Source organism: Bubalus bubalis, chromosome 3 (genome assembly GCF_019923935.1).
Source record: "Bubalus bubalis isolate 160015118507 breed Murrah chromosome 3, NDDB_SH_1, whole genome shotgun sequence".
Taxonomy (NCBI): Eukaryota; Metazoa; Chordata; class Mammalia; order Artiodactyla; family Bovidae; genus Bubalus; species Bubalus bubalis.
The window spans coordinates 7097124-7119733 of record NC_059159.1 but is presented as its reverse complement, the minus strand read 5'-3'; the positions used below and the strand labels follow the sequence as shown (position 1 = coordinate 7119733).

The window sequence follows — 22610 nt, the reverse complement described above, 5'->3', positions numbered from 1 at the left end:
GAGAAGCAGACAACAGCAAGTCATGACAAGGGTGTGCAGACATGTTCTGGTCTCTACTGTGGCTTCCATCTTACCACCTCACCTTCTCCACTCATAGCACCCGGTGACCTGATTCTACCCTCAGAGGCCTGGAGGACTAGAACAGGATGTAACACAGCAAAAGGCATGGGCGTTTTTGAGAATCCATGCCATGGTGTATTTGCAGAGTTCTTTCCTTTTTGTCACTGAATAGTCCATTGTGTAGATATACTGGGCTTCCCAGGTGGCGCTAGTGGTAAAGAACCCACCTGCCAGTGCAGGAGACATGAGAGATTCTGGTTGGATCCCTGGGTCAGGAAGATGCCTTGGAGGAGGAGATGGCAACCCACTCCAGTATTCTTGCCTGGAAAATCCCCTGGACGGAGGAGCCTGGTGGGCTACCGTCCATGGGGTTGCAAAGAATCGGACATGACTGAAGCGACTCCGCACGTGCACAGATATGCTACACGGTATGGTGCTCTATTGATGGATATCTAAACTATTTACAGTTTTGGGTGCAATGGACATTTTTATGCAAATTTTATGGTAACCATGTTTTCATTTTTTCTTGAATAAACACCCAGAAGTAAAACTGTTGGGTCATAGGTATAAGGTGTTTGGTTTAATAAGAAACTTCCGGGCCTTTCTCCACGTGCTTGTACCATTTTATACTCCTACTGGCTTGGAAAAAAACCCTGATGCTGGGAGGGATTGGGCAATGCCTGAGAATTACACAGTCGCTCCACAGGTCTGCTAGCATTTGGAGTTGTCAGCCTTTTTAATTTTAGCCATTCTGGTGGCTGGGTGGTGGTATCTCTTCATAATTTTAATTGGCACTTGCTTTGACTAATGATATTGAGTGCTTTTTTGATTGCTTATTACCTATTTGTATCTTTCTTTGTGAAATGTCTGTTGAAATCTAATTTGTTCGTGGGGTTGTTCATCTTTTTATTGTCAACTTTACCTTCAGATTTGAGATTCCCAGATGTAGTTACCCCCTTAGTCTGCTGGGTTGAGACGCTGTAGAGGAAGAAGATGTGGTCTGAGGTCAGCGTAGGGCCCACCAACCCTGCCTTCATGATAGAGCTGCATCCACTGCCTCCTTCTGTGCATTTGGCGGTGAGTGAAGACTGGCTCTGCACAGACAGGAAGTACTTTCTCAGTGAAGCTCAGAAGTGGGTGACAGGTGACGGGCTGTCAAACACAAAGGTGGGTGATCTGGTTACAGAGAACCAGATGCTGAAAACCAGGCAGCTGGAAGCCTGGAAAACCCTCCAGCAAACCTGGACACCTTTCTCTTCAGACTGACATTGACATTTCCTATAGCTTCTTGCTGGGCTTCCCCGATGGCTCAGCAGTAAAGAATCTTCCTGCAATGTAGGAGACGCAGGCTTGATCCCTGGGTCGGGAAGATCCCCAGGAGGAGGAAAGGGCAACCCACTCCTGTATTCTTGCCTGGAAAATCCCATGGACAGAGGAGCCTGATGGGCGACAGTCCATAGGGTCGCAAAGAGTCAGACACGACTGAGCACTCACACGTAGCTTCTTGCCCTTTGGCTCTACTGAGAAGAGCAAAAGAAGAAAGTTGAAATGCATAAGAAATCAGCTCTTGAAAGTTACTGGACAGTGACTCCTCTTTTTTTTTTTTCCTCTTGGTTCGTTTACTGGTGTTTTAATCATTTGCTGAGTGAATCTGAAAGGATGAAAAAGGGAACCGGATTAGAGTCGTCTCTATCTTTGGCCCCTGCACTCTGTCAGAACATCTTCCAGAATTTTCCAACAGTTGATTTTCTCGAACTTACAGCTTGAAAAATAAGTACATAAGTAAACAGATAATGGAAACTCATGTCCACACAAAAACCTACCCACACTTAATTATAGCAGCTTTATTGATAATTGCTAAAACATGGGAGCAGCCAAGATATCCTTCAACAGATGAATGGCTAAACAAGCTGTGTGATACATCCAGACATCCAGTGAACTGTTATTCAGCTATAACAGGAAAAGAGCTGTCAAGATATGGGAGAACCTTGGATATGTATCACTAAGTGAAAAAGTCAGCTCCAAGAAGGAAGAAATTCTGACTTGTTCATTGCTATATCCTTTGCTCTGCCCATGTAGACCCTCAAAAAATATGTAATGGGGGAAAATAAATGATGGGTGAGAGTCCCTTCCTTTCATTCTGAGTCATCAGAAAGGAGGAAGAAACAAGGGCTACTTAGGATGATCAACTGAGAAGTAGATCCCCAAGTCAGTCTCTTTCCAAATGAGGGCCACCGATCAAAATGCTCAGACCACGCGGCAGATCTGCTTGATTAGGACAGATGTCCTGAAGTGAAGGTTGCTCAGTCATGTCTGACTCTTTTCAACCCTGTATATGGTCCATGGAATTCTCCAGGTCAGAATACTGGAGTGGGGAGCCTTTCCCTTCTCCAGGGGATCTTTCCAACCCAGGGCTCGAACCCTGGTCTCCCACATTGCAGGCGGATTCTTTACCAGCTGAGCCACCAGGGAAGCCCAAAATGTCCTGAAGGATAGGGTAATCTGCATTTTTATTAAGCATCCCAGATGATGCTTGTGTCAGCTGAAGTTAAGAACACTTGAGAGGCTTATTAAAAATGCAGATGATTTTAGACCTGTGGAGAGACAGCAGAGGCAGCAAGGGTTGGAACACCCTGTCGTTCAAGCCCTTCATCTTTTTTTTTTTCCTTAAATAAGAGATGAATCTTTTTAAAAATTATTTCTTTTTTTATGGCCTCGCTGGGTCTTTGTTGCGGTGAGTGGGGGCTACTCTTCCGTTGCGGTACGCAGGCCTCTCATTGCGGTGGCGTCTCCTGCTGCAGAGCGCGGGCTCTGGAGCCGGCAGGTTTCAGCAGTTGCGGATCCCGGGCTTAAGAGCACAGGCTCAGCAGTTGCGGCGCACAGGCTTGGTTGCCCTGCAGCACGTGGAATCTTCCTGGCCCAAGGATTGAACCCATGTCCCCTGGCATGGGTGGGCGGACTCTTAACCCCTGTACCACCAGGGAAGTTCCCAAGCTCTTAATCTTCATTGACAAAGATCTAGACAGCTGATAAATACCAGCTCTATTTGGTCAAGGTCAAGGAGGTGTTTACTCCCTCCGATGAGGCAGGGGAAGTCCAGAGGAACTTTTAATAGTCTACTTTGGGTAAATGATGATGAAGTCACAGAAGGATTCACTTCCCCAAGTTGACGGGAACCATTATTTTCTGGTTTCTCTTTTCACATGATTTGATTTACTTAGTATATTTAAACTTAAAATGAAATGACCAGATTTCCAATATGCAAAAACTAGAACCAGGGTGTAAGCCTGAGAAAACTGGCACCTGCCATTAATCTCACCTCAGCTTGGTCACCAATTTGCCATCTGACCTTGGGGGACCTTGGGGACCTTGGGGACCTTGGGTGAATCACCTAGTCCCTCCAGCCCCTGGCCCCTGGCTCTGAGTCTTTTTAGTTCTGATGCTCTGTGGTTCCCTCAGTCTAATTCACTCTACAATTAGCCTGTAGCCAAAAGTCTTGCTGGCTTATCTGTTGAATGACCATTGGGAAACTTATTCTAAAATGTGGGCTTGGGACTTCCCTGGTGGTTAAGTGGTTAAGAATTCACCTACCAGTGCAGGGGACATGGGTTCCATCCCTGGTCTCGGAGGATCCCACATGCCTGTGCATCCTGACTACTGAAAACCACGCTCTGGAGCCTGGAAGCCACAAGAGAAACCTGTACGCTGCAACTAGAAACTAGAGGGCAGCCTCCTGCTCGCTGCAACCAGGGAAAGCCCGCACACAGCAATGAAGAAAGACCTAGCACAGCCAAAGATAAATAAATGAAAAAAAAAATTTTTTTTTAATGTGGGCTTGTTCTAATCCAGAAGAACAAAGTAGAACCGAAGATCTCAATAGCCAACAACCTTATCTGTAGAAAAGTTAATGGCCAGTCCACAAAACTGCTGGAAAATGAAGATGTAACACAGGCGGGGCTTTCATGGGGGAAATAAAGCAATCTCTAAGCAAGGAGACAGAGGAAGTGATTGATGATAAAGATGACCCTGAGGACACAGTGGGGGACATTTTCAAGAACAGGAAGTCACATTTCTGTACCAGGCTCTGCCTACTGTGGGCCACCTTAATATTTTATTCCCATGAGGACAATGTTTGTAGCATTTACGCTGAGAGGGAAAAAGCAGAAGTAAAAATTTTGTGTCCCTATGATCAATTCATTTTCAGCAAAGGTGCAAAAGGCAATTCAGTGGGGGGAAAAAATAGACTTTTCAACAAAAACCAGTGTTCCAGGTGTTGGAATAATATCCAAATGAAGGAGGCGTGCATGCGTGCTGAGTTACTCAGTCATGTCCGACTCTTTGTGACTCCATGGAGCCTGCCAAGCTCCTCTGTCCAGGGGATTTCCCAGGCAAGAATACTGCAGTGGGTTGCCATGCCCTTCTCCAGGGGATCTTTCCGACCCAGGGATCAAACCCGGGTCTCTTTCGTTTCCTGCATTGGCAGGGAGATTCTTTACCACTAGTGCCCCCTAGGAAGCCCATATGTCACACCTTACACCAAAATTAACCCCGAATGCGTCAGAGACCTAGATGTAAAACCTAAAACTAGGGACTTCCCTGGTGGTCCAGTGGCTAGGACTCTGAGATCTCAATGCAGGGGGCCTGGAGTTTGATCCCTGGTTGGGGAGCTGGATCCCACATGCCACAACTAAAGATCCCACGTGCTGCAACTAGGACCTGGCACAGCTAAATAAACAAACAAAAACAAACAACTAGAACTGTAAAATTTCTATTGGAAAACACAGGAGAAAAATTCAAATCCTTAGGACAGGCAAGGAGTTCTTAGGTATGATTCCAAGAACATGACCCAGGACTTTCCTGGTGCTTCCAGTGCAGGGGGCAGGGGTTCCATCCCTGGAGGAGAAGATCCCGCATGCCACGTGGTACAGAAAAAAAAAAAATTCATAAAAGGAAACAACTCAATAAATTGGACTTCATTAAAATTAAGAAATTCTGCAGACTCCCCAGCTGATCCAATAGTTAGCACACGCTGCTTTGATAGGGCAAATGGAACTAAGATCCTACATGCCTTGGGGTGTGGCCAAAAGATTAAAAAAAAATGATGAGACACCTCTCTGTGTTTAGGGAAATGGTTGAATTTCTTAAAAATGACCTTACCAAGGATGTGGAGGAATTAGGATGGTCATACTGCCCGGGGAAAGTAAAATACACAACCACTTTGGGAAACAGTTTGGCGTATCTTAAAAGGTTAAATACACATTGACCTTATGGTCTAGACATTCCACTCCTAGTCTGTACCCAAGAGAAATTAACACAGCTGTCAATACAGAGATATATACAAATATGCACAGTTAAACCACACTCCTTCAGGTGGGACTCGAACCCAGTCACACCTCAGAGGGGACTTGAATCCACAATCCGTGAGCAAGGAGGAGACTCGAGCCCACTGTCTTTTAATTGAAACGGCACACCTGGTCCGAGGACTTCCTGAAGTTAGAGTTCTTCTGTCTCAGTGCAGAATGAGTCCGATGAGAGCTAAGAGGTGAGTGGCAGGCAATGAGGGAGTTTATTAGCATAGAGTGCTAGTGACAGCTACAAGCAGGCAGGCAGGGGGCACAGCCCCCAGAATACACTCAGATACGTTTGTATAATCAGAGACACTGTGGGGAGGAGAGAAGACCAACTTCCTCCTCCTTTTTGGGTAGACGTCAAGACCTCCATCATTAGTTCCTCCTTTAACCCTATATGGTCTAATAAGGACTGCCATGGCGCTATTGAAATCATATGCCTATTAGCCAAAGGTTGGTCCATGGGGCTGCAAAGAGTGGGTACGACTTAGCAACTGAGCACACACACAACATGTACTAAAATATCATCTCAGGTGTCAGTATAATGTCCTCTTTCACCTAGTTTTCTTTCCCCTTTCACCTCTATTCCTGTCTTGGCTACCTGCAGAAGTGCTACTCTTCAAGGACTACTAACTCCCTGACTTCATGTAACAAGATGTACACCCCGTGCCTATTGCCTTGTGTGTTTGTGGGTTTTTTTAATTTATTTATGTGGCTGTACCAGGTCTTAGTTGCTGCACTTGGATCTGCGATTTTCCTTGAGGCGTGCCAGATCTTTAGTTACCACATGCAAACTCTTAGCCGTGGCATGCAGGATCTAGATCCCTGACCAGGGGTCAAGCCCAGGCCCCCTGCACCGGGAGCGTGGAGTCCCAGCCACTGGAACGCGAGGGAATTCCCGATTGTGTTGTTTTAACCATCAGGACTCTGTGGCTTGAGTGTGTCTGGGGCTTCAATGTGCCCAGTCTTCCTTCAGGGCAGAGTAGATTGTTGCTAGGTTTGTTGTTGTTGTTCAGTCGCTAAGTCATGTCTGATTCTTTTCGACCCCATGGACTGCAGCACGCCAGGCTCCCCTGTCCTTCACTATCTCCCAGAGTCTGCTCAGATTCATGTCCATTGAGTCAGTGATGCCATCCAACCATCTCATCCTCTGCTGCCCCTTTCTCTTGTCCTCAATCTTTCCCAGCATGAGGATCTTTTCCAATGAGTCAGCTCTTTGCATCAGGTGACCAAAGTATTGGAGCTTCAGCATCAGTCGTTCCAATGAACATTCAGGGTTGATTTCCTTTAGGATTGACTGGTTTGATCTCCTTGCAGTCCAAGGGAATCTCAAAAGTCCTCTCTAGCACCACAATTCGAAAGCATTAATTCTTTGGCACTCGGCCTTCTTTATGGTCCAACTCTCACATCCATACATGACTACTGGAAAAACCATTGCTTTGACTATACGGACCTTTGTTGGCAAAGTTATATCTCTGCTTTTTAATATGATGTCTAACTTTGTCGTGACTTTTCTTCCAAGGAGCAAACATCTTCTAATATCATGGCTGCACTCACCATCTGCAGTGATTTTGGAGCTCAAGTAAATAAAATATGTCACTGCTTCTACTTTTTCCCTTTCTATTTGCCATGAAGTGATGGGATCGGATGCCATGATCTTAGTTTTCTGAATGTTGAGTTGTAAGCCAACTTTTTCACTTTCTTTTTTCACCCTTATTCAGAGACTATTTAGTTTCTCTTCAATTTCTGCCATTAGAGTGGTATCATTTGCATATCTGAGGTTGTTGATATTTCTCTGGGCAATCTTGATTCAGTTTCTGATTCACTGAGCCCCGCATTTTGCATGATATACTCTGCATATAAGTTAAATAAGCAATGTGACAATATACAACCTTGACATACTCCCTTCCCAATTTTCAACAATCCATTGTTCCATTTCTGGTTCTAACTGTTGCTTCTTCACCTGCATACAGATTTCTCAGGAGGTAGGTAAAGTGGCCTGGTATTCCCACTTCTTTAAGAATTTTCCACAGTTTGTTGTGATCCACACAAAGACTTTAGCGTAGTCAATGAAGCAGAAATAGATATTCTGGAGTTCCCTTGCTTTCTCTATGATCCAACGAATGTTGGCAGTTTGATCCCTGATTCTTCTGCCTTTTCTAAACCCAGCTTGTGGTTCTCAGTTCACCTACTGCTGAAGCCTAAGCTTAAAGGATTTTGAGCATAACTTTGCTAGCAAGTGAAATGAGGGCAACTGTACAGCAGTTTGAGCATTCTTTGGCATTGCCTTTCTTTGGGATTGGAATGAAAACTGACCTTTTCCAGTCCTGTGGCCACTGCTGTGTTCTCCAAATTTGCTGGCATATTGAGTGCAGCACTTTAACAGCATCATCTTTTAGGATCTGAAGTAGCTCAGCTGGAATTCCATCACCTCCACTAGCTTTGTTCGTAGTGATGCTTCCTAAGGCCCACTTGACTTCACACTCCAGGATGTCTGGCTCTAGGTGAGTGACCACATCATCGTGGTTATCTGGGTCATTAAGATCTTTTTTGTATAATTCTTCACATATTCTTGCCACCTCTTCTTAATCTCTTCTGCTTCAGTTAGGTTGTTACCAGTTCTGTCCTTTATTGTGCCCATCTTTGCATGAAATGTTCCCTTGATATCTCGAATTTTCTTGAAGACATCTCTAACCTTTACTATTCTATTGTTTTCCTCCATTTCTTTGCATTGTTCATTTAAAAAGGCCTGCTTATTGCTCCTTGCTATTCTCTGGAACTCTGCACTCAGTTAAGTGTATCTTTCCCTTTCTCCCTTGCCTTTCACTTCTCTTCTTTTCTCAACTATTTGTAAAGCCTCCTCAGACAACCTCTTTGCCTACTTGCATTTCTTTTTTGCTAGGTTACTCGATTCTTTTCCTGAGTAGTTATTAGCTTACAACAGTCTCCCCAATTCCCTTAAAATTCCCTTTCTGTCTTTTATCCCCTAGCAGGATTTTGAAACTATTTCATTCTCCTACTCTGTCCCTATCAATAGGGCTTCATTTGTAAGAGCCAAAAACTGGAAGCAACCCAAGTGTCCATCTTGGTGAATGGATAAAAAAAAAATTATTGTATACCCATACAGTAGAATATGACTCAGCAATAAAAGGCGGTCAATTAACAACACACACAGCTTCCCTACTGACACAGTGATTAAGATTCCACCTTACAATGCAGGGGACACTGGTTCCATCCCTGGTCCCAGAAAATCCCACGTACTGCAGGGCAACTAAGCCCGTGAAAACAACTACTGAGCTCACGTGTAGCAACTACTGGAGCCCCCACACTTCAGAGCTGGTGCTTCCAAGAGAAGCCACTCCAACGAGAAGCCCGAGCTACAGCTAGAGAGTGGCCATCGCTTGCCGCAGCTAGGGAAAGCCCTCGTGTAGCAACAACGACCCAAAATAATAATATTAAAAAATAATACACACTAATGGATGAATCTCTAGATAATTATACTGAGGGAAAGGAGCCAGACAAAAAGAACGTCATGTCGTGTATAATTCCATTTATATGGAAGTCTATAAAATGCAAACTAACAGAAAGCACATCAGAGATTGCTTGGGAACGGAGAAAAGAGGGCAAGGGGGAGGGATCGTAAAGAGGCACGAGGAATCGTTGAAGGCAATGGATGTATGTTCACTCTCTCATGGTAATGTACACTGCAGGTCAAAACATAAAATTGTTCACTTTGGAAACGTGTCAACTGTATGTCTGTTACACCTCAATAAAGCTGTGCAGAAAATTGTGAGGAGCCTAGAACGCTTTGTCATGCCAGAAAACAAGGAAACTAGTCGGTGTGTCAAAAAGATTCAGGTTCCAACTTAAATAGGCACCCACTGGCCAACGATGGGAAAATATGAGTATCAATTAGGATAATAATTACTGTGGATGGAAATCACAGTGGATTGAAAAAGGACAAACAGTAATACAGTGTTCAGACTGATAGACACAAATCTATGTGTTCATAATGATAGATATAAAATATGTATTCATAATGACAATAATAAACTCATTGATTAGGGAATCAATTAATTATTAGACTCAGTAACAGCACCACTTAGGTGCAGTTATAGAGGAAAAGGAGACTGACCAGGAGTTGGTTAATTGTTGAAGTTGAGTAATGACTCTATGATGGTTCATCGGGCTGTTCTCTCTACTTTTGTATATGTATGAATTTATTTATTTGCTTGCTCGCTTGCTTCCCCAAGTGCCAGATCTTAGTTCACGCATGCCCCCTGCATTGGAAGCGTGCGGAGTCTTAACCGCTGGGCTGCCCTGGAAATTCCCCAAAATAGTTTTACATTGTGCAATAAAAATGTTTTTTTAACTGTGCATCAAAATTATTGCGCTAATGTGAAAAACACCGTTTGAAAATCGGGAAGAAAGACTGTCCTGCAAAATGCTGATGCTACTTGGGTGAGAGTGGTAGGGTGAGTCATTTCCCCCTTCATTTCTACATTGTCTGTATTGTGGCTATATATTTTTATATTATTTTCATAATGAGCTGAGCGACTAACCCTTTCATTCATAATAAACCCTAGGGGGAAAACAAAATCTCTGTATTTTTGCCGTCCTCGTCCCGGTCTTAAAAACTCATCTGTTCTTTCCTCCAGGCTTTTGCTAAACTTCCCGCCATCTTTTCCAAGTTTACAGTATCCGGGAAATGGAAATAAGAAACTTTTGACGAATGCGGGTCAAGTCCAGCGCGCCCTAAACTTCCGCCCGCCAGCAGTCTGACCCTAGGCACACGCCCAACTCGGCGCGGCGACCTCTTCAGGCGCAGCCGGGCTTCTGGACCCGCCTTCCTCGAACGCGAGGGAGACGTTTGCGCACGCGCGCGCCGAGGGCCTACATCTCCCAGTAGGCTCTGCGCCTCGCAGGGGCCGGCCTTGGTCGCAGAGGACTACACTACCCAGCAACTCCTTGCAATAGGCGTTTATCGGGGGGTTGGGGGGGGGCGCCAGTACAACCATTGGTTTAGCGTCTGTCGGAAGCTGTGCTGTGATTGGCCTAGAAACCCGTCAGTTACCGCCAAGCTCAGTTAAGTTTTACTGTTAGACTGCGCGAGGGGGGAGAGACGAGCGACGGGAGCCGCGCCCTCTCAGCCCGGTGAGTGACCTCTGCCTCCGCCCTCTCGCTGTCCGCTCGGAGACTTGCACCCTCATTCCCTGGGGGCGACCACACGCGCAGGTACTCACGCGGGGGCGGGGGCCGTGCCCACACGTGAGGCGTCTGACCTGAGAAGCATCTTCAGGGACGCAGGAAGCGAAACCCTGGACACGCCCGGGGCACCTGTCTGTACAGTCGGGTGCACGCCTCGCTGGCGTTTTCTTGGAGCCGGGGTACAAACACAAGCCCTGGAGCACATGTGGACACCGGTGTCCATACGCGGGGACATCTGTAGAGACCCTCGGCTGAGCACGTGGGCTCAGGGGCACACGCGCTTACCGCGGGGCTCCTGCATATCTGAACCCCAGGGGCTCCCGCAGTGAAAACGGGGTGGCGAAAGCAGACACACACCCACCCCCCGCACACACCTGCCCTTGTTCACTCCAAGGCACCCCTCCCACCATCTGATACTTTATTATATCATGCTTATAATCATGTTTCATGTTTATTTTGTCTCTAGATAAATATCAAGGCTTTTTGGTACAAGAAGGAAATTCTGAGCAAGCAGAAAAAGTAAGGCCACTAATGAATTGTATTCAGCAAGCCCTTTCACGTGTATAAGACTTTTACCTTTTTGACAGAGCTTATCATATATAGTCGGAGAAGGCAATGGCACCCCACTCCAGTACTCCTGCCTGGAAAATAACATGGGCTGGGCTGAGGAGCCTGGTAGGCTGCAGTCCATGGAATCCCTAAGAGTCGGACACGACTGAGCGACTTCACTTTCACTTTCCACTTTAATGCATTGGAGAAGGAAATGGCAACCCACTCCAGTGTTCTTGCCTGGAGAATCCCAGGGACGGGGGAGCCTGGTGGGCTGCCGTCTGTGGGGTCGCACAGAGTCAGACACGACTGAAGAGACTTAGCAGCATCATATATAGTATCTTGCATGATTCTCCCAGGAATCTCGTTAGGCGGGGCCACTGTCATTCCCATTTTCCAGAAGAAAAACTGAGCCTAGGTTAAATAAACCTGCCCACGGTACATGAGCGAATCAGAAATTTGAACTCAGGCTTCTTGATCTGAGGTTTAAGATTATGACCAGCTATGCAGAGCTACTTATTTATAGAAATGTACCTTCCCTCCCTGACAGCAGGGAGCTGACAGTGTTCTGTGTGACCCGAGCAGTCTCTGGGTGACCTGTGGAGAGACTGTGTCTCTCATTCACCTGCTTCACATTTAAACTGCTCCTCACAGGTGCCCTGGGAGTCGCAGCTTGAGTTAGCATCAAAGAGAACTTGATGGGAAAACTGAGGTCTCCTTTGAGGGTCTGGGTAAAAGTTACCAAGGGGCAGGCACATTTCTGGCAGGGGGTGGGAAGTTTCATACCATTAGTATTTTTTTTTTTTCCCACACTGCAAGGCTTGCAGGATCTTAGTTTCCAATCAGGGATCAGACCTGGGCCCCAGCCGTGAAAGTGCCGAGTCCTAACCACTGGACTGCTGGGGAAGTCCCCCATTAGACCTTGAATAAGACATTATTTTACAATACCTTGCCAGTTGAGCCCCATGGATGTGCTTGTTAATTTTAAGGATGGATTGGAGTGCTATTTTGGTAGTTTCAGAAAAGTGAGGACTTGGGAGGATGAAAGGAGAAAAAGAAACAATAGCGGGGTGGAGGGGGTCACTGTGCACCCTGACTCTCCTGTTCCTAAAAGTATTCAAAAGTGAAAGTGAGTCGCTCAGAGTGGGGAGCCTTTCCCTTCTCCAGGGGATCTTCCCAACCCAGGGATGAAACCCAGGTCTCCCGCATTGCAGGCGGATTCTTTACCAGCCTTGCCACAAGGTATTCAAGAACTAGGTTAATTCTGAAGTCTCTCTCTCTTTTTTAAATAATTGTTTATTTTATATACTTAATTTTTGGCTCTGCTGGGTCTTTATTGCTGCACGTGGGCTTTCTCTGCTTGCAGTGAGCAGTGCCGGGTGTGGGCTTCTCACGGCAGTGGCTTCTCGTGTGGAGCGCGGGCTCTAGGCCGAGGGGCTCCAGCCATTGCGGCCCGTGGGCTCAGGAGTTTCAGCTCCCAGGCTCTAGAGCACAGACTCAGAAGTTGTGGTGCGCCAGCCTAGCTGTTCCTCGGCATGTGGGATCTTCCCGGATCAGGGATCGAACCCATGTCTCGTGCACTGGCAGGCAGATTCTTTACCAGTGAGCCACCAGGGAGGCCCTGAAGTCTCTTTGGAAATCATTTTATATTTTGTTTTAACTGGGGCTTGGGAGGCTGGGAGGGTGGGGCATAATGAATTCAGTCCATATAGAAAAAGGGAGACCTGGCCTCCCTCTTCCCTTGCCAACTCTCCCCCAGAGGTAACCTCACCAACCTGTCAGGGTGTGTGCGTCCTTGCAGACTTTCCCCCATTCTTTATACGTTGGTACAGCGAAAGTCGCTCAGTCGTGTCGGACTCTTTGTGACCCCATGGACTATACAGTCCATGGAATTCTCCAGGCCAGAATACTGGAGTGGGTAGCCATTCCCTTCTCCAGGAGATCTTCCCAACCCAGGGATCGAACTCAGATCTTCTGCATCGCAGGCGGATTCTTTACCAATTGAGTGCATGTATATCTTGCTGTTTTTCTTTTGCAAAAGAGTGGCTCGAATTCTATTGGGGAGGAGAGGCAAGAAACAGATGGATAGAATCAATGTTCAGTATGTAAATGCTCTAAAGAAGAATAAAGCAGGATAAGGAGAGGATGTGGGCTCTGCTTTGGGGGGTTGTTTCAGGAGGGCTGCTCTGGGGAGTGTGAGCAGGGACCCTAAGCACTTGCTCTAGTGTTTATTCTTTATCTCTCCCATTTAGCTTGAAGCTGATGGACGTTGCATGGGCCAGAGGCAGGGATGGTGGGCTATGACCCCAAAGCAGACAACAGGGATATCTCCAATGTTGAGGTGGCTGTGGCTGGGTCTGTGTCCGGACTTGTCACTCGGGTGCTGATCAGCCCCTTGGACGTCATCAAAATCCGCTTCCAGGTACCCTTTCCCCTGTTATCCGTGTAATGGGCTGGAGGACCAATTCACTCTCTTTTGCCAAAGCAGCTCCTGGGGCTTGGAGTTTTGTGAAGGAGAAGCGCTTTATTGCCATCTCTGAAATTCCTCCTGCCCACCCCCGCCCACCCCATCATCCTGACCATTTCCATTTTGATACCTAGCTTCAGATTGAGCGCCTGTCTCGCAGTGACCCCAATGCAAAATACCACGGAATCCTGCAGGCCGGGAGACAGATTTTGCAAGAGGAGGGCCCAACAGCATTCTGGAAAGGGCACATCCCAGCCCAGCTTCTCTCCATAGGCTATGGAGCTGTCCAAGTAGGTGGCAGGGGAAGCAGCCAGGCCCCTGGGGTCACGTTGCACAATGGGGGAACCGGGGGTGGTAGGGTGGGCACCCGGGCCGCCTGGGGTAAGGCAACAGGAGGTAGTCACACACTTCCCACTTGCCTTGGTGGGGAAGCTACCTGGCAAATGGAAGACATAGACCAGAAGCATCCCCTTCCCCACGTCGCCCAAGCCTGGGGACTTGGCACCCACAGAACATGAGGCATTGTGTCCAGGAGACTGTCTTGATGCCAGGCCCAGAGGGGCTTGGCAGATGGCAGTACAAACACTTTTCATTCTTCAAAGTAGCATTTTCACGTCTGTGCTTCCTCTGAACTTCCCAGCAGCGCTGTGAGGAAGGTGCAGCAGGCATTTCGTGGCTCACAGAGAGGTTGAGCGAGCTGCCTGAGGCCACACAGCCCGTAGGTGGCGAGGCTGGGCTTAGGGTCCAGGCTTCTTGTCTGGTACGCATTGTTCAGCTGAGTGCCAGTTCACCCCTCAGCGTGTAGTCTGTAGTTGTACAGAGGTGGTGATGAGGTGGCCAGTCCTGCACCGTGCTAACTGGGGCCTGGGAAAGCGTGTCACTTCCGCCGCCTCACAGCGGTCCTTCGGCAGGCTCTGCTGTCACCCCCATTTTACGGAAGCCAAGACAGCGTAAGCAATTAGCCCGGCCAGAGTCGCTAGGTGGAAAGTGGCCGAGCCAGGACTCCCAGCCCGGCGGCCAGCAGCAGAGCTGCCCTGCCTGTTCTTCCTGTGACATCACAGGGGTCGCTCAGGTTACCTGCTCTGCAGCTCTCGCCCTGAGCCGGCGCGCGGACGCTGCATGCTGCTGGGTTCATGCAGCGACATGTGCTCTCAGCACCCCGAGCTTCTGCGAGTTGGATAGAGAAGCATCTGAGCCCAAGGGGGGCTTCCACCATGGAATATGTAATGTATGGAATTCTCCCAATGGAATTTCAGCTCCAGGGCCACGGCTCGCTGCACTGAAAGGGTGCCCAGCCTAGAATCAGACGATGGCCATCTTTTCTCAGTTGTCAGGAAACTAAGTGATGAATAGAATTTTCTTTCCTTTCTTTTTCTTTCTTTTTTTGGTCTCACTCTGTGGCTTGCAGGATCCTAGGTCCCCAACCAGGGATTGAACCCAGGGCCATGGCAGCTAGAGCACTGAGTCCTAACCACTGGACCTCCAGGGAATTCCTGAGTAGAATTTTCTTTCTTTTTGCTCCCTTATGTGCTTGTTTATTTTAACTTGTATCCAAGATGATAGAATGATGCCAGGAGCCGAATATAGAATTCATTGTTCAGCCACTTAAAAAATACCCTCCAATTCTTAGCTGCTGAAGGATGTCAGAGATAATTCTAAAATTGTGAACTCTTGTCCGTTACTTTAGACAACTCAAAGTCTAGTTTCTGAGTAGAATTTTCTGATATAAAAACTCCCTCGCATATTTCTTTAGCCCTTGGGTGTTTGGCTCTGCTCAGAGCGAAAGGGCACAGGTTCCGTGTTTATTGAATTCTGTCCCTGCTCAAGGAGAGCGTCTCCTGGTCACGGGTGGAGGGGAAGCGTCCGGGGCTGTTTATCCATGACGCTGCCACGCACCCTTGCAGTTTTTGTCGTTTGAAGTGCTGACCGAGCTGGTGCACAGGGCCAGCGTGCGCGATGCCCGCGACTTCTCCGTGCATTTCTTGTGCGGCGGCCTGTCCGCTTGCGTGGCCACCCTCGCCGTGCATCCCGTGGACGTGCTGCGCACCCGCTTTGCAGCTCAGGGTGAGCCCAGGGTGAGTGGCCAGGTCAGAAAAGGGGTGCCCGAGGGATGGGGGTGGTGTGTGCCAGGGTGGGGGCCCTTTTCCTTAGAGGGAACAAAGCTGGGGGAGGGGAGCGGGGGTCTTCAGGCCCTTCAGCCTGTCCCCTAAACTGTGACTGCTCTCAGCACCAGACAAGGTGCTCACAGCCTCCTGAGGGGACACAGAACCTGGCAGGGAAAGAGAACAAGTACCAAATGGCTTTCCTCTGAGGCCCAGCCCTTTCGTGCAAGTTCCGAAGGCGGAAGCCTTCAGTATAGCTGCCAGCATCTGGGGGCGAGTGTGAAGAGGGCCTCCCTGCCCGGGGCGGACTTTTCCATCAGTCACCCTTGGTCAATGCGGTGCCTTGTGGTACCCACAGGCAGGCAGAGTCAGCCCCGCTGGACCACTGCAAAGAATATATAGAATATATGTCAAACAGAAGTATACTTAAAAAAAAACTATCTGTGATCTCCATGCATAAAGATGGCATTTTGACAGTTTAAGAAGGGTTAAGTATATGCATGGGTTTCCCTGGTTGCTCAGTGGTACAAAATCCGCCTGCCAATGCAGGAGGCTCGGGTTCAATCCTTGGGTTAGGAAGATCCCCTGGAGAAGGAAATGGCTACCCACTTCTGTATTCTTGCCTGGAAAATCCCATAAACAGAGGAGCCTGGTGGGCTCTAGTCCACGGGGCCACAAAAGAGTCAGATGGGACTGAGCTTGCAGGCACGCATGCTGTAAATTATAAAACGGATCATCCAAGGGTGGACTTCACACCTTTCGCAGTCCCGCCTGTTTCTGTGCACTTCTTGGGAAGCCCGTGGTGTAAATAGCCAGAAGGGGAGCCGCTGGGCAATTCCACCCTCGGAGTTTTGGCCCAGCATTTTCTTTGTCGTCCTGGCAGGAGAAGTAACACCCCTGGTAGCTGGTTTCTAGGCTCGGGGAAATATACTTGGCGGGCTGGGTTTTCGGGCCGAAATAACCTCGTTCATCCTCACACGTGTGGTGTCCAGGTCTATAAAACCCTGCGAGACGCCGTGGTGACCATGTACAGGACCGAAGGCCCCTTGGTCTTCTACAAAGGCCTGAACCCCACCTTGATCGCCATCTTCCCCTACGCGGGGTTCCAGTTCTCCATCTACAGCTCCTTGAAGCGCGCCTACGAGTGGGCCTTGCCGGCCGAAGGCAAGAAAAACGGTGAGACCACCCTCCCGGGAAAGGGGATCTGGGTCTCACTCCCCCACCACCCCACTCCCCAGCCATAGCATCTCTTTCTGAGTCAGGTAGGAAGGAAGGCTTTCCTCCAGCAGCTAGGACATGGCAGACCTCTGAACCCCCCCGCTCTAGTGCCGCCAGCAAAACAAATCCGTTCACTCACAGGTTACTTTGTTTCTCTCAGCTCTCGCCACTGTTATCTCTGGCCACCGATCATGGTTTTCATTTTTGTCCAAGGTCCAACTTGCAGACAGCCTGGTTTTGTTTACGTGTTTGGTTTGGTTTTCATTTGGGGAAGCCGGGGAGGGGCACAGGCATCCTGTTCCCTCCCGAGCATGACCCGGGTCGCGTGGCAGAGCCTGCAGGCCCCGAATGCCTCTCGCTGGGGCGACGCGTGTTCCAGGCTCACACCCCTTCTGCCACCAGCCTGTCCAACCTGCAGTCCACCGCCATCCTTGATGAAAGGGACTGTGTCTGGTTCTCTCTCTCCTGGGTTAAATTCTGAGATCGAGGATGCTTGTAGGGTTTTGTTTTATGGCCCCGAATTAGAAGGTGTAACCTTGACGTTTACCGTAGATTGCATTTCTCTGCTTTCTCCCCCCTCCATCCCACATCTCTGGTCCAGGGAACTTCAAAAACCTGCTTTGTGGCAGCGGAGCTGGCGTCATCAGCAAGACCCTCACGTACCCGCTGGACCTCTTTAAGAAACGGCTGCAGGTCGGAGGGTTTGAGCAGGCCCGAGCCTCCTTTGGCCAGGTGAGCCGTCCCCCCGCAGACAGCTCTGATCCTGGCCGCCCACCGGGCGTGTGAAGGAGCAAGGGTCGGCTCCCCCAGCCCTCTCACCCCCAGCCTGGCCCTGGTGTCCATGGAAATGTAATCTAGTGCTCACCTTGGGGAGCACATGCACTAAAATTGGAAGGATCCAGAGAAGATCAGCATGGCCCCTGAGCAAGGGTGACACGCAAATTCATGCAGTGCTCTGGATTTAAAAAAAAAAATTTGATCTAAGAGAGAATTGGAAAATTTGAGGATTATAACCCAGGAGGAGCATCTCAGAAAGCTCTGAGAACTGTCCTGCCTGCTGGATGTTGAGACACAGTTTAGGTTAAGTTTTTTTTAAGACAGAGGGCTGTGCATCAAATATTATTGACAATTTACATAATCCGGATCTAAGCACCATCATAGTGGGTCATGTGACCCCTTACGAGATCAAGAAGGAACGTTGTCTTTAAGGAGTTGCCTTGTCGATGCTGGGAGAATGTTGCTGTCTATGGTTGGGCAGGTATTCCCGCCGATGGGAAAGGTCTGGTCAACGCAAAATACAGATAACGTGATGCACAGTGCAGGGAGAGGGCGGCCAAAGAGCGGAGAAGAATTTTTATGTTTAGATTTGTCTTGTCTTGCCCTGAAATCTGAATTTTATCTCACACCGGGGAGCCCTGAGCACATGGGAAGCCACAGGCAAAGCCCTGCGTGTGTCGGGCGCCATGCAGAGACGCAGGAGAAGGCACACTCAGCCTCTGCTCTTACAAAGCGTGCAGTTCATTTGGGGACCAAGAGTTTACTCACATAAGAAAGGTCCCCAAGATATCAAAGAACACAGAGAAGCAGGCTCATACTGGTGTGTGGGGTTCTTTGCTTTATGCTATAGATGTCCCAGGATAGGGGTGGATTAAATCTGACCAACTAAAATATATTTTAAATGCACTAGAAGGGTTTGCCATCAGAGAAGCCCCGTTGTGGGTAATTTTGTAATGTTAATAGTCATTCCTTAATCTGCTTCGATTTTCACATACTGGGTTTTCATCTGCTCCTTGTGGAGTGCTGCTTTTGTGAAAGGCCAGGGTGGTAGGCAGTGGGGCGGTGCGGGTGGAAGGCAGGGCTGGGTGACTTCTGGGCGGCTCCCTCTGGAACCTGGGACCCTGGGATGTCACAGCAAGAAGATGTCACAGCACAACATGCCTGACAGACGGCAGAGGAGCGAGAGGGCATGGAACGGGAGTCAGGAAGGGAAGAGTGCACGCCTTACTCAGGGAGAGAGAAAGAAGTGGGTTTACAAATTATGGTACAGTTTCTTTGTAGAAAACTTCAGAGATGTTAGACAAAAAGGAAGATAAAATCCCAGGTAAATCCAACACCACCCACCCCGAGAGGATCACACAGAACCTTTAGCTGTAGTAGTTCTCTCTCTTTCTTCCTCTCTTTCTCTGTCTCCCTTCCTCTCCCCCCTCTCTTTCTCTTATTGAAGTATACTCGATTTGCAATACTATGTTAGTTTCAGGTGTATAGTGTAGTGATTCAACATTTTTATAGTTTATATTCCACTTAATTATAAAATAATGGTGACATTTCTTTGTGCTGCACAGTATATCCTTGTTGCTTATTTATTTGTTTTATTTCTTGGCTCTGCGTGGAATCTCAGTTTCCCAACCAGGGGTCAAACCCGCACCGCTTGCAGTGGAAGCATGGAGTCTTAACCACTGCACCTCCAGGGAGGTCCCACGTAATTTATTTTATAGGGGTTTGTTTGTACCTCTTAATCCCCTGCCCCTCGCCTGCTCCTCCCCGCGTCCCTCTAGTCACCAGTAGTTTATTTTTTTAGATTCCACACATTAGTAATAACACACACCAGTTCCCTTTCTCTGACTTATTTCACTAAGCATAACACCCCCTGGGTCCATCCATGCTGCTGTTTTGTTTCTTTGCAGAAGAAAACGTAGACATTTTAACAAAAATGGGGTTGTACACAAGGTTTTATAACCTCCTCTTTCCAGTTACCAACTTGGTTTGAAGAGATGGTTTGAATTTGGACAGGGAGAGCTGGTGAGAGACCAGGACACAGGAGGGAGGCCCTGCTCCCAACGGAGATGTAGTGTGAGCAGGCGTGGCTGGAGGGGGGCCGCGTGAGTGGACCAGTGGGCGATAAAGGCAGATCAGGGAGGGACGCTGAGGCCAAATGGTGGAAGGCCCTGAACACCAGGCCACGTGGCTTGGACTGGATTCTTCATCATCGTCGTCGGGAGGTCCTGGAGCTTTGGGGGTTGAGCAAGGCTTGAGCCGAGCTGTGTCTTGGGGACACAGCAGCCATCTGTGGTCAAGTGGAGGTGGCCAGCCTGGTGACACCGGTCAGGCTCAGAGCTCACAAGGACCAGATTCAGATCTACTGCCCAAGGTGGGCGGGGAGTGATGGGGCACACGGCCGGAGCACCTCTGGGAAGAGGGTCCAGAGCTCTCACTGGGTCCTTAAGAGCCTCGGTCCGTGGGAACTTCCCCGGCAAAAAGGAGCTCTGTCCAGTGCTGATTTCCACGCCCCTCCTCTGTGAAGCCTGAATTAGCCCAGCTGGAAGAGAAAGAATGAGGTTCACTTCTTCCGTCTTCTTGGCATTCATTCCTTCTTCCAGCAGCTATCTGCTGGGAGCTTTGAATGTGCCAGGCCCTGTGTTGACAGAAGAACAGAGCTCACATCCACGTGTCCACCCCCTCCTCTCTCCTTAACCAGGGTACCCTTCCTCTCCCCAGGTGCGGAGCTACAAGGGCCTCCTGGACTGCGCCGGGCAGGTGCTGCGAGAGGAGGGGGCACAGGGCTGCTTCAAAGGCCTGTCCCCCAGCCTGCTGAAGGCCGCCCTCTCCACCGGCTTGGTGTTCTTCTGGTACGAGCTCTTCTGTAACTTCTTCCATCACATGAGGAAGGCAGACAGCTAGCCTCGAGGGCAGGAAGGGTGGCCTGCGGTCTTCCCCTCCTGGAAGTAGACTCGATCAACGGTCTCCTGTTGCACAGAGAGGCGCTGCCTGGTCCTTCCCTCCAGGACAGCTGTCTCGGGCACGAAGATCCGTCGGGATTCCACTGGAAGGGCACCGGGAGGCCCATCAGGAGGAGCTGGACGTTCATCCTCTGTCTGTCGGACACTGGGGGCAGCAGCTGCCCTCCTGCTAAGCCTGGCTGCCCAAAGAGCCCTCCTGACTCTGGGCGGGGCCGCAGGGTGAGCGTGAGGCTGGGACTGGGCCCCGTACAGGGTCCCCACGCTTACTCCCACCACCTATTTAATAGACGTTAAAGCTGAAAGCAGTCTTTCCCCTCCACCTTCCCTTCCAAATCACATCCCTGCTCCCAAAGCTGGAGGGAGGGAGCCCTGCTTTCCCTGCTTCTACTTCGCTCCGCAGCTGTGTCCCTCAGGCAGCTCTGCTTCTGGTTCTAGGGGAAGAATCCTAGAACTAGCTGAATTGGTCTCTTTATGTAAAAACTCCACCATACTCAGATCTCCATGTCTATAAAGGCACCGCTCAGGCTGTTCTCTCCCTGGCAGGACTGGTCCCAGCCCGTGGGCCTCTAGGAAAAGCTGATCCCAGCGGCGCCACTGGCAGTGGGGGTGTGCCGATGGGGCGGGGGTGTGGGTAAAGGCAGCAGCCCTCTGCCTCAGTCTCCCAGGATCACTCTCTTGCTGGAGGCTGGGTTAGCCCTCCTCAGTGGGTGGGAGCTTAGGCTGGGCCAGTGGGCATCAGCTGCCCGCTTGTGAGCTCCTGGGTCCAGCATGGCCCTGGGTGCATCCTCTACAATCCCCGCAGGAAGGGGTTGAGCAGGCCGCCTGCTGCGGGGACCCCCGGTGCCCAGGCGGTTGCCAGGCACAGGAACCCACAGTCTAGACACCGCCAGCGGTACGAAAGGAGAAGAGAGTCACAGAAAAACCACCCGCTGGGAAGCATGGCCCTAGAGGTTGGCTGTGCAGGGGGAGTCCCGCTCAGGACTGCTCCCTTGACCTCACCTCGGCTCTAGCTCCAGCCTTTGCACTGACAGCCGAGGAAGGTGGCAGCGAGGAGCAGCCATGGGTGGGCGTCATGGCTCTCCTGGGGTCCTGGGCCCGTTCTCACCATTATCGTGTCCTTTCTGGTCTGGTACCTGGAATCCTGGAACCTCCCTGCCCTTGGTTGCTGATTATGAAGGTCCATGTGTGGCTAGAGGGTGTCTGGCAGTCAAGGCTTGCGGCTGCCCAAGGGGGCCGCTGTCCGAATGTATTTTTTTGATATCCATGGAAGTAAACTTTATTCTCTTCAGCTCTCTGCTCATTGGTTTTCTTAGCAGCTGAGGTTCTCTTCCTCGATCCATTTTCTGGTGACTACTTTGGCAGCTCTGTGAGCAGGAGAAGCGAGCCCTGGATACAGAAACATCAACACATCTTTCTTGTCCAAGCTACAGGAAAAGGCAGTTCTTTCCCAGCCTCTCCTGTATGCCTTCCTGCGGCACAGGGTTGACCTCTGACTTGGCCCTGTCTGGGCTGCTGAGCCCACACCTCTCCCCAAGCCCAGACCAGGACGGACTGAGCCAGGCACTTGCTCATCCATCAGTCAGGATGTGGGTGTGTTTACTCAGTCATGTCTGACTCTGTGACCCAGTGGACTGTAGCCTGCCAGGCTCTGTCCATGGGATTCTCCAGGCAAGAATACTGGAGTGGGCTGCCTTTTCCTTCTCCAGGGGATCTTTCCCCACCCAGGGATTGAACCTGGGTCTCTTGCATTGCACGCAGATCCTTTGCCGTCTGAGCCCCCGGGGAAGCTCAATGTCAGGGTCACACTCCCAACTCCTGGGGCACCAAAAGTTGGCAAACGGACCCCTTTCTTTTGGGCTGATTCATTGATTGTCAATTTATTTTACCAATATCGTTTGTACTTGGAGTGGGGCTTCGTGGA

At 49.5% G+C, this 22610-nt stretch overlaps 1 protein-coding gene and 1 non-coding gene across 5 annotated transcripts; both read left to right on the top strand.

Annotated features, from left to right (window-relative positions):
• The first annotated feature begins 368 nt into the window (after positions 1-368).
• On the top strand, positions 369-21977 carry SLC25A19 (solute carrier family 25 member 19). Of its 4 annotated transcripts, XM_025279499.3 has the most exons (9): positions 369-488; positions 10067-10562; positions 11083-11135; positions 13418-13587; positions 13767-13922; positions 15537-15707; positions 16727-16910; positions 17554-17684; positions 20448-21977. In XM_025279499.3, the coding sequence occupies exons 4-9, from the start codon at positions 13456-13458 to the stop codon at positions 20628-20630; spliced, it is 957 nt and encodes a 318-aa protein (XP_025135284.1). In that variant the 5' UTR covers positions 369-488; positions 10067-10562; positions 11083-11135; positions 13418-13455; the 3' UTR covers positions 20631-21977. The 4 variants fall into 4 exon arrangements, with proteins under 4 accessions (XP_025135284.1, XP_044794498.1, XP_044794499.1 ...); XM_025279500.3 differs by lacking the exon at positions 369-488 and having other exon boundaries at positions 9741-10643; XM_044938563.2 differs by lacking the exons at positions 369-488; positions 13767-13922 and having other exon boundaries at positions 9713-10562.
• Positions 17810-17917, top strand: LOC112584065. Its single transcript, XR_003108421.1, has one exon. It is a non-coding gene; the product is annotated as a U6 spliceosomal RNA (small nuclear RNA).
• Positions 21978-22610: the final 633 nt, after the last annotated feature.